Source organism: Neovison vison, chromosome 13 (assembly GCF_020171115.1).
Source record: "Neovison vison isolate M4711 chromosome 13, ASM_NN_V1, whole genome shotgun sequence".
NCBI lineage: Eukaryota > Metazoa > Chordata > Mammalia > Carnivora > Mustelidae > Neogale > Neogale vison.
The window spans coordinates 75,780,994-75,793,186 of NC_058103.1; the positions used below are offsets into that span (position 1 = coordinate 75,780,994).

Sequence of the window (12,193 nt, forward strand, 5' to 3'; positions counted from 1 at the left end):
AGTAGTTGTCCAAATTCATATAGTACCAGGAATCCTTGAAGATAGTCTCTCTGAGTTGAAAGGTTAGGTCTGGGGCGCCTGGGTGGCTCAGTGGGTTAAGCCGCTGCCTTCGGCTCAGGTCATGATCTCGGGGTCCTGGGATCGAGTCCCGCATCGGGCTCTCTGCTCAGCAGGGAGCCTGCTTCCTTCTCTCTCTGCCTGCCTCTCTGCCTACTTGTGATCTCTGTCTGTCAAATAAATAAATAAAATCTTTAAAAAAAAAAAAAAAAAAAAGAAAGGTTAGGTCTGAGTCACTTTTGTGTGAAATGAAAAATAAGTGTGAGCTTCTGTGACCGAGAATTAAGAACTATTGGTGTTAGTAAGCAGGTTTATAGAACTAATTCTCTACTTATAATATATGTGTGACTTTGGGCAAATGATTTTACAGACTTAGTTTTCACATCTTCAAAATGAGAGGAAAACCTGTGTCATTGTATTTATATTTATCTTAAATTTAACAAACACTTCCATAGTGATCACTATGTGTCATAATAGTCTAAAATTTTTTTTATAAATAATCATTTAATTCTCTAACTACTCCCTGAAGGTTGATACTATTATTATCTCCATTTAATAGATACAAAAACTGAGGTAAAGAGAAGTTGTGTAACTTGTACAAAGTCAAACAACTAGCAAGTAGTAGAACTGGTTGCCTGAGATCAGAGTTCATGCTCTAAGCTATTAGTGAGTGTTACATCATGAGAATTAAAAGGAAGATGCACTTGACAAAATACTTCACAACTCATGGTGATTTGTTTAATTGGATGTTTGGATTATGTGACAATTAAAATTTATGGCCAACATTTGAAAGGATAGATTATAAAAACATACATATGACTTGATATTCCAGATGACACCTCAGAATACTGCAATGCTTTCATTATAATTTTGCACTTCGGTGATTATTGTATTATGTAGAAATACTGCAAAAATATTTGATTGAATTCAAACTACATGCAAGTCTGGAAAGTTGCTTTTAGAAGTAAGTCTTTGGGGCGCCTGGGTGGCTCAGTCAGTTAAGCATCTGCCTTCAGCTCAAGTCATGATCTCAGGACTCTGAGATCGAGCCCCACGTTGGGCTTTCCACTCAGTGAGGAGCCTGCTTCTCTGTCTCTCCCCAGCTTTCTCTTGACTTAAATAAATAAAATCTTAAAAAAAAAAGTCCATGATAAGTTTGTTTATAGATCACTTGCCTTTTCCATAATAGAATATGAGGACTTTTTAAAATTCAGTTTATGTTTTGTTGTTGTTTAACAACAAAAAAAGAATATTTTTGTATATGAAGAAACTATAAATGAAAATATTTATGTGTAACTAATATTAATAGAACAATAGTGTGCACGTGAAATGACTCTTGCTCACAGCTGCAGCTGCTATTTTTTGCACTTACCATTTAAGTCAACTTTGCCTTTTATTTTGTGCTTAAAGACTTCTCATATTATGAAAATCAAGTTGTACTTAATTGAAGAAAACTGGATTCTAATTCCAACAGTATACAACTCTGAACAAGAAAGCTGGAGTTTTTGTGCCTTATTTTCTTCATCTGGAAGTGAGATAGATTAGACTACATGATTTCTTTTTTTTTTTTTTAAGATTTTATTTATTTTATTTGACAGAGATTACAAGTAGGCAGAGAGGCAGACAGAGAGAGAGAGGAGGAAGCAGGCTCCCAGCTGAGCAGAGAGCCCGATGTTGGGCTCGATCCCACGACCCTGGGATCATGACCTGAGCTGAAGGCAGAGGCTTTAACCCACTGAGCCACCCAGGCGCCCCTAGACTACATGATTTCTAAGAACCTTTACAATTCTCACTTAAAACAGAACCATACAACACATGCCTTTGAGATTGGAACATAAAGATGAGAAACCAAAAATTGTTCAGTGTATGTAGAATTTAATCCATTAGGATATATACATCCATGAAATATTAGGAATATTATAAAGAAATAGATGATTTGGGTTACCCATGGAACTATAATAAAATGCGGAGTTTTTCCTGAAGTGATGGTTGATTTGCACTGCTCTATCCTTTCCTTTTTCATGGCCTCATTTGTGTTAAGTGCCTCATGTCTGGGCAAAGGTTGGCTGAAGTTAGCAGTACAGTCTGTTCATGGAGCACAGTGAAACTTACCCATGTGGAGATTATATTCATGACCTTAGGACTGTGGCCAGCACTCTGAAGTAACCATTCATAGCCTAGATGGATTATGTAAGTTCTAGAGAAGAGTATAAAGTCAGTGAAAGATCAGTGTGGAAGTGAGTTAGGAAAGAGCTCTTTTGTGGAAAAAAAAAAACAGGGACTTGGGAAACTCTTGAGAAATCTCAGAAGTGTTAGAAAGAAGCAGCAGCCATGTTTAGTAGGTAGAAAAGAACAAGTAGTGGTACAAGGAAGGAAATGAGTAGAACATAGGAAACAGTTTGACTGGTACAGAGAGACTATGTGGGAAGAAGTGAAAGAGATGAAGAAGCAATAGTGGAGACAGCTAAGACTCTGGGTAGAGTTTGAAGCAGGGTCACATCAGAGTGTATCTCTAAGAGGCAGCATTCCCATCAGAATCTGGCAGGGTGCAGCCAGGTGTGGTGGTCCTGGCCCTAATATCAGGCTTAAGAGTGTTCATTGGGATCAACATCAGTTAGAGAGCCATTAAAACAAATAAACACAGAAAACTTTGAGCGGAGAGGCATGTAGTAGAATGGCTTCTCAGAAAGATTATTTGCACTAGGGTGGGTGCAAAATGAGTAAGAAGGGGCTTAGAGTCCTACACCACAGCCAATATACTGTTGAAGTAATTCAGGTATAAAATATAAGAGCCTAACTTACCTAGCTGTCTTGAGGTTAAAAAGTAACATTTAAATCCAAGAAGAATTTATTATTTAGTATTTATTCATCTGGGAGAGAGAGCGCATGAATGGGGTGAGCGGAAGAGGGAGAGGGAGAAGCAATGACAAGGAGGGAGCTCTGCGATGCAGGGCTCATCTCAGGACCCTGAGATTATGACCTAAACTGAAGTCAGACACTTAACCAACTGAGCACCCAGGTGCCCCAAATCCAAGAAAAATTTAAAAGAACAAGTTAATAAGATTTAGTGACTATATTTTAGGATCATAAAGAGGGAGAATTTCTACCTTTGTCTCATAGACTTAGAAGGGGAATTCTTTTATTCTTATTTTGAGATTTGGGAACAATTTTGAATGATGATATTGCCTATTTAATACTTGTTTTTATAGAAAGGGCTGTTGTGATGCATGAATGGCTATTGTGCCCAAGGAGGACTAGGAAAGTAGGCTTTTGTATTTATCATCTGTACTCTTCAGAATAACTGACAATGTATGTCACATCTGCCTAATCTTTCATCATCACTGTCTACTGAGATCACTGTTGTTAAATAAGGACACCAGTGACTTCCTTATTGTCAAATCCAGTGGTCACTTCTTTGTTTACATTTTGTTAAACCTCACCAGTGTTTGAAACCATTGGCTATGCCCTCCTTGATTTTTCCCCCCGCCCTTGGGCTTCCATGATACCATACTTGACAGCTCCTTCTGTTGGTTCATCATCTCTCTTACATCACTACTTGGTGGAGGGCCCCAGAGCTCTGTCATGAGTTCCCAACATACTCTTCTAGGTAACTCTTGATTCTAAATATTCTCCAAATGCCAGTGATTCCTTCAACTATATCCCCAAGCCTGGACAGCTATAGTAACCTCTTAAATAGTATACCTACTAGGTTCTTTTTCCTATTAACCCTCCTTAAAGCCCTTCAATGACTTCACATTGATTTTATGACAGAATTGAAACTCATTGCTCTAGCTTGAGAATCCTGTATAATCTCTGGTCCTTGACCATCATTCTAAACTTCCATCTTGTAGCAACACTTTCTCTCCCTGCTGCTGCCATTCCATCCTCACTCCTCCAGCACATACCCACTCATTCTCACCTTGGACCCTCTGGTTAGCATGCTCTTTCCCGGGGCGCCTGGATGGTTCAGTGGGTTAAAGCCTCTGCCTTCGGCTCAGGTCATGATCTCAGGGTCCTGGGATCGGGCCCCACATTGGGCTCTCTGCTCAGCAGGAAGCCTGCTTCCCCTCCCTCTCTCTGTCTCCTTGTGATCTCTGTCAAATAAATAAATAAAATCTTTAAAAAAAAAAAAAAAAAAGGAATGTTCTTTCCCCAGGGCACCTGGGTGGCATAGTTGGTTGAGAGGCCGACTCTTGGTTCTGGCTCCAGTCTTGCTTTCAGGATTGTGAGGTTGAGCCCAGCACTGGGCTCTGCACTTAGTGCCAAGTCTGCTTGGGATTCTCTCTCCCTCTGAGAGAGAATCTGGCAGGGTGCAGCCAGGTGTGGTGGTCCTGGCCCTAATATCAGGCTTAAGAGTGTTCATTGGGATCAACATCAGTTAGAGAGCCATTAAAACAAATAAACTTGTTCTGATGCTTGTTCTTTCTCTCTCTCTCTCATAAATAATCCTTTAAAAATGCTCTTTCCCATCATTTTTAAATAACTAGCTCCTTGTTCAGGTCCAGCTTAAATGTTGCCTGCTCAGAAAAGCCTTCCCTGAACACAGGACATAAAAGCATTCACATAATCATTCGCACATCACTCTTACACTTACAGCATAGCACTTATCCCCATCTGATATTCTTCTTACCTTTTTTTAAAAAGATTTTATTTACTTATTTGACAGAGATCACCAGTAGGCAGAGAGAAAGAGGAAGAAGGCTCCCCGCAGAACAGAGAGCCCAATGCAGGGCTCCATCCCAGGACCCTGGGATCATGACCTGATCTGAAGGCAGAGGCTTTAACCAACACTGAGCCACCCAGGTGCCCCCTGATATTTTTCTTATTACTCTGTTCTTGTTTTTCTCTGCCACCACATGCTCCAATTCCCAGTGTTTAGGAAACTGCCTGGCACAGAGCAGGTATATAATACATAATTGTTGAATAAATCAAGTCTTAATACCCATGTACTGGTTTTGTCAACAGAGTCCAGTTCTTTGAGCATAACCTCTTCCACTAATTCTTTATATTTTTTAAGATTTTTTTTTTAAGATTTTATTTATTTATTTGAGAGAGAGAGACAGAGAGAACAAGCAGGGTGGAGGAACAGAGCGAGACGGAGAAGCACATCCCCTGCTAAGCAGGGAGGCCCATGCAAGGCTCAATCCCAGGATCATGACCTGAGCTGGAGGCTCAGACTCAGCCACCCAGGTGCCCCTCTTCCACTAATTCTTAACACCCATTCTCAGTTCCCTACATATATGTTTCTCATATTATCGGTATGAAACTCTAGATCTCCATTTTTTTTTAAATTTATTTTTAAAAAAGCAGAAAGAAGAAAAAGGCATTTTAAACTGCCAAGTTCCAATATTTCAACCATAGGTATGCTGTTACCTATGTTTGTCTTTACAAATTCCTGTATTAAATAACTAAACTGGAGTACCTGGGTGGCTCAGTGGGTTAATTAAGCCTCTGCCTTTGGCTCAGGTCCTGCACAGCGGGGAGCCTGCTTTCCCCTCTCTCTGCCTACTTGTGATCTCTCACTTTCTCTGTTGAATAGATAAATTTAAAAAAATATAAATAACTAAATAACTAAACTATGACCTACTAAGTAGGAATTCTATAGCACAACAACTAAATATTGTAATGCTTTTATTTCATGTTATTTTTCAGTTAATAAGCCTTGTCATTTAATATCAACCAGAGAACATAGTTTACTTAAAATTTAGCTTATATGTTTTTATGTTCACTTTATGGGACTGATAATATGTTGTTGTATGTGTCTTTCTATGCATGTGGCACATGTGATTCTACAAACATAGGATCATAATATTCTTTCTTTTGAAATACTATGTTTTCACTTTGGAGATGTTTTGTAAATAACTTATCAAAAGTAGATCTATATCATTATTTTAGATATAACTGTACCACAGTATATTAACTGTACCACAGTATATTAACCAGTCCTATATTGTTGGATGTTTAGATTTATTCCAATTTTTTTTAAAGTTATTTATTTATTTATTTATTTATTTGGGAGAGAGAAGGTGGAGGAGCAGAGGAAGAGGGAGGAACAAACTCCCCGCTGAGCAGGGAACCATCCCAGGACCCTGAGATCATGACCTGAGCAGGGCGTAGATGCTTAACTGACTGAGCCACCTGGCACCCTGGTTTATTCCATTTGTTTTTTAAACTGGTATAAGCATTTTAATAAGTATCCTTTTTATTCAGCTTAGTATACATGTTATTTCCTTGATAAATTTGTAGAAGGAGAATTTTGATGGATGTAACCAGATTGACTTCCATGAAGTAAAAATAAGGACATTGACTTTAGAGAAACTTTTTTTTAAATTAGCAACCCCCAGGTCGTTCTGCTTCTCTTGTCATTGTATTCCACGTCATGAAAAGCGTGGGATCTTTCTACTACTTTCCCAGACTTTACAAGTAACCAGAACACCATGTACAGCAGCCCCATGATGGGTAAGACATTATTCTTCCATTCCATCTAGACAGAGCTTTGAAGTAGCTCTGAGCTGCCCTGGCCTGGGTTTGTGTTCTAAATGACATGATGAGCACTGCTTCAGACTGGCTTCTACTTGGGGTCTCTGGAGAAGGAATTAGTGGTTCTGGCCTCTCCCCTGGGTGTTTTTCTGAGCTACCTCTGAAGAACAGATATTCTCAGGGTTGAAAGAACTCTTGCAAATCTAACTGAGCTACCATTTCATATCTAAATCCTCTAACCACAACCCTGTCATGTGTCTATCAGTCTGTCCTTGAATATATGCCCTCATGATAAAGAATATACTTCCAGGAGAGTTAGTCCATTTTATCTATGGATCACTCTCATCAGAGTTTTCCCAAGGGCCAAATTGTTCACCTCTTTTGTTAAACTGAACTAGATGGAGTGCCGGCCAGTGTACAGAAGCAGCCAGTTTGGTCAAGGCTCCCAGTCAGATGGCGGTGTAAACACAATCCTCATGACAGTCTTGGTGGTAGAGGGACTCTACAACTATGTTTTGATTCATTAATCCCCAGTCTCCAAAGATTTGTCCTTCATAACCTGTGAAAATTTGTAACATCCTGTTTTCTTAATGTTACACTTTACATCAAAGAAATCATTTCTTCTAAAGTATGTAACTACTAGGTAAGCCTAACAGTCCATATTTGTCTAGATACGAAACACCTTTTGTTTTTGGAAAAATAAATTGCTTTCATAAGTCCTGAAATCATAATTTATTTCTGGAATAAGCTGTGTCCTCAAAATACCAAGTTTTATCTATTGAATTTTCTTTTTTTTTTTTTTTAAAGATTGTATTTTATTTTATTTGAGAGAGAGAGAGTATGAACAGGAGAATGGGGCAGAGAAGAGATAGAGAAGCAGACTGCCTACTGAGCAGGAAGCCTGATGCAGGCTTTCATCCCATGACACCCGGATCTTGACCTGAACTGAAGGCAGACGCTTAAACCAACGGAGCCACCCAGGCTCCCCTATATTGAATTTTCTTTAGCGTGGCATATTTCTCATTTACTATTCATATTCCTTATGTTAAACTCTGCTGTCTGGTATTTTAGAGGTCGATGTTAACAAAATTTTAACTATGCAACTTTTCTAATGGCTACTGTGATTTAGTATCCTCATTTCTTAAAATTCAAACACCCATAAATTTTTCCTAACAACTTAAAGGTTGTCATCACATAGTCACATGCACTTAAGTAGCATTTTAGTTTGTTTTTTTTTTTTTTTTTTTTTTTTATCATGAAAAAACTGTATTTAGATTTAGCCAGCTGGACTCAGTTTAGATGATCCCAATTTTGTTGGCAACATCCAAAGCATCATAGTCAGGGGCCAGCCGAACGTATGCCTTCTTCTCTCCATCAGGCCTGATTAAGGTGTTGACCTTGGCTACATCAATGTCATAGAGCTTCTTCACAGCCTGTTTGATCTGGTGCTTGTTGGCCTTGACATCCACAATGAACACAAGTGTGTTGTTGTCTTCTATTTTCTTCATGGCTGACTCAGTAGTCAGGGGGAACTTGATGATGGCATAGTGGTCAAGCTTGTTTCTCCTGGGGGGGGCGCTCTTTCGAGGATATTTGGGTTGCCTTCGGAGACGCAGAGTCTTGGGTCGTCGGAAGGTAGGTGATGTGCGGATCTTCTTTTTTTTGTGACTGTGGACGCCTTTCAGCACCGCTTTCTTGGCTTTCAAAGCCTTTGCTTTGGCTTCGGCTTTGGGAGGGGCAGGGGCTTCCTTCTTAGCTTTCGGCGCCATCTTCGTAAAAGGCGCATTTTAGTTTTCATGATACCACTGTATAACCCATGCTATTCCTTGTAATTTTTATGTACTGTTTACATAGAGAACTAATAGATAACTACTGTCATCTCTAATCTTTGTTTCAAATTTTTCACTTAACTATTTAATACTCAGTATTCAATAAATCATCCAAAGGATTATAGACTCTAGCCATTGTTTGGGAGGGCTTGTGGGGGGGTGTTTTGGTTTTTAAGTAAGCTCTACACCCATTGTAGGGCTTGAACTCATGATCTGAGATTAAGAGTTGCGTGCTCTACCAGCTGAGGCAGCCAGAATCCCCTGGAATTTTTTAGCTTACTGTTGAGGAGATAATGACTAAATCAACTAAATTTTAGTAAATGCTATTTTCAAAAGTGCTTTTCATACTAGCTTAATTTTTATCACTTTAAACTTGATGATTCCTAGTGTGTAAGCAATGCTGTGCTAGGGCTTTAGAAATAAATTACAGTTTTTCAGACATAAGGATAACACTCTTTTTTTTAAAAAATATTTTTTATTTATTTATTTGACAGAGAGAAATCACAAGTAGACAGAGAGGCAGGCAGAGAGAGAGAGGGCAGCAGGCTCCCCGCCAAGCAGAGAGCCCGATGCGGGACTCGATCCCCGGACTCTGAGATCATGACCCGAGCCGAAGGCAGCGGCTTAACCCACTGAGCCACCCAGGCGCCCCATGGATAACACTCTTAAACTCCCTACTCTGTGTGCACTTTCCCCTTTCTTAATCTGACCTTGTAGGTTTTTTAATTTTTCAAGTAGTAGCACACAAATATGAGACTTACTACTTAGGTTGTAGACCATCCTTGTGATTCACATGGAGTAATTGACGTCTTGGCATCACTCACCATTCTATAGATTAGGAGCCATTGCTCTGCCACAATTCTTAGCTTTCCAGGATTACCTGACAAGCTCAGGGCAAGGAACAGCATGAGCCCAGAGAAATCTCCCAGGAGCTGAAATCATGCCAGCTAGCCCATGGGAAGCCTGAAGTAACCTTGAAAACCCACAGAACCCCCAGAAAAAGGGCTTGAGTGGAATCTTTTACATCTTTTGCTTCCCTCTGAGGGACACCAGGATTTAATTCAGTGCGTCCCAGGAGACTAAACGAGACCCTTAATTTTTTTAATCTAATTGACTCCTGGAGGAAAGTTGAAAGCTGAGACTACTATCTTGTTGGCTCATTATTATAAATTAGGGTCTTATTCATGGAAACTACAGATCTTCCTTGACTTACAATGGGGTTATGTCCTGATAAACCCATTGTAAGTTGAAAATATCTTAAGTGAAAAAAGCATCTATCCCTCCTAACCTAGCAAACATCATAGCTTAGCTTAGCCTTCCTTGAACATGCCCAGAACACTAACATTACCTTCAGCTGGGCAAAATCATCTAACACAAAGCCTATTTTCATATAAAGTGTTGACTATGTTCTGTAATTTATTGGATACCATACTGAAAGTGAGAAATAGAATGGTTGTGTGGGTATAGAATGGTCATAAGTGTATTGGTGGTTTACCCTCTCCATCATGTGGCTGACCTAGAGCTGTAGCTCAGTGCAGCTGCCCAGCATTGTGAGAGAGTCTGCTACCATATTGCTAGCCTGGGCAAAGATCAAAATTCAAAGTAAGGCTTCAGCTGAGTACATACCACTTTTACACCATTGTCAAGTCAAAAAATCATAAGTTGATCAGGGATTGTCTATAATTCTATATAATGTTCCACAAAAAATGAAATAAGTGTTCCAAAATGTATTATTTAAATATGCATTGCATATATGTTATTTTTACAATCATCTACAAAAATATGTCATAGCAATATTTCTAGCTGCAATGAAAGAAAGCAGGTATGGAGCTGTTAACGACCTAGATTCTGGAGACACACTGTAGATTCAAATTCCAACTTTGCCCTTGCTAGCTGGGTTATCTTGGGCAAGTTACTTTTCTATGCTTCAGTTATCTGTAAAATAGTGGTAACAGTTCTCACCTCTTAAAGGTGTTCTAAGGATTAAATGAGTTAATGTGTAGAAAGTACTTAGAACTAGCAGTGCCTGACAATGTTACTAAGTGTTGGCTGTTATTTTGTGTTGCACGTGGCCATTTAAGGAAATTTTTCTGAATGGTCTTAACACACCAGCTCAGTAAAGTTGGTTTTTAAGGCTGTTTCTTTTCCTGATAAGCCTTCCTAAAGCTAGAAATGGGCATTCTTCATCATACCCTTCAAGGCTATTCACGATCTAACTTTCTTTTCCATGCTTTCTCTGTACAAATTCTCCACCTAAGTTGTGTTTTCTTGGGTTCTGCTCATTGCCTACCTCTTTTTTTTTAAGTTTTTTTATTTCAATATAGCTGATGCACAGTGTTACATTATTTTCACGTGTACAACGTAGTGATTCAGTTCTCTGTGCTATGCTTACTGCAGGTGCTACTACCATCTGTCACCATACAATGCTATTACAGTATCATTGACTATATTCCCTATGTTGAGCCTTTCCTGTGACTTATTTCATAACTGGAAATCTCCCACTCCCCTTTACCCATTTTGCCCGTCTCCTACCCCCTTCCCTCTGACAACCATCAGTTTGTTCTCTGTATTTATAGGTCTGATTCTGCTTTTTATTTATTTCAATGCGTACCTCTTTTGAAAAATTTTACCACTGCTATCTGAATAACTTTGGAATTTATCGAATGCTATAGTGTTCTATTTGCTTTTAAAGACATTTCTGAATCATCAACCCTTTGCGGGTTGCAAGCTATGTGCAATACAATTCTTTATTCCCTGTCACCTAGTACAGTGTATTAAGTACTTAAGTATATGTTAACTGGATTGCACAACCAATTGAATATTGTGTATGTATATTTGCACACATGTTTAACGTGTGTAGCAGGTTAACACTTTTGGAATTTAACTGTGTTTCACAAACTTGGAGCACTTACGAGAAATTTAAAAATTACTACAAATAAGTGAAAACACTTGCAGATTAGATTTTTTTTTACCTGCATAGTAACCAAAAAAAGCACACTTTTAATGTTGTAATTTGGGCCTACATCAACTACTGGATAATTATAGCATTTCTCCTTTGAAAATAATACTGCACTGTAGCATAGACAGAGAAAGACTTCATAGCTCTCAATGTCCACAGCGCAGAATTAGGGTTTTGAGAACAAGGAACTAGATAAGAAAGGGACAAGGGAAAGAGGGGAGAAACATACAATTGAATTTGTATCTTCCACTAATATTTAATAATAATAATAAAGCATTTAGCTAAAAATATATGACACAAGACTTTCAACCTTTTGGTTATTGGTGTAATTTTGTGCGTGAAAACTGTTGCACTTGACATCCAAAAATCTAAATATTTATAGAATTATAAGTGTATACCTGAATCTTGGACATTGTAGTCGAAGTTTACATAAAAATAATTTTGTGCTATAATTTTAACCATCTTTGTCTTGACTGAAATTTGGAATTATCCATCCTCTCCTTACCCTGTATAACTTGTGAATTAAGAGTTTACTATATTTTGGGCGCCTGGGTGGCTCAGTGGGTTAAGCCGCTGCCTTCGGCTCAGGTCATGATCTCAGGGTCCTGGGATCGAGTCCCGCATCGGGCTCTCTGCTCAGCAGGGAGCCTGCTTCCTCCTCCTCTCTCTCTCTCTCTCTGCCTCTCTGCCTACTTGTGATCTCTCTCTGTCAAATAAATAAATAAAATCTTTAAAAAAAAAAAGAGTTTACTATATTTTAATTGCCTAATTTTTATTCCTCTTTTACTCTTTGTTAGTGACTGTACTTTAATATGAATTGTGACATTAGGTATTTTAGGTATAAAAAGTGAGTTCTTATCAAGAATAT

General features: G+C 38.7%; 2 protein-coding genes across 4 annotated transcripts in view; one reads left to right on the forward strand and one right to left on the reverse strand.

Moving 5' to 3' along the window:
• Positions 1–12,193, forward strand: part of FAM214A (family with sequence similarity 214 member A) — a 95,749-nt gene that overhangs the window by 53,262 nt on the left and 30,294 nt on the right. The window lies entirely within an intron of this gene.
• Positions 7,833–8,336, reverse strand: LOC122894121 (60S ribosomal protein L23a-like). The gene has a single exon (XM_044231529.1). It carries the CDS (start codon positions 8,304–8,306, stop codon positions 7,833–7,835), a length of 474 nt encoding a protein of 157 aa, XP_044087464.1. The 5' UTR covers positions 8,307–8,336.

Coding starts and splice junctions, on each gene's coding strand:
- LOC122894121 (XM_044231529.1), bottom strand. CDS start 8,306: ATGGCGCCGAAAGCTAAGAAGGAAGCCCCTGCCCCTCCCAAAGCCGAA.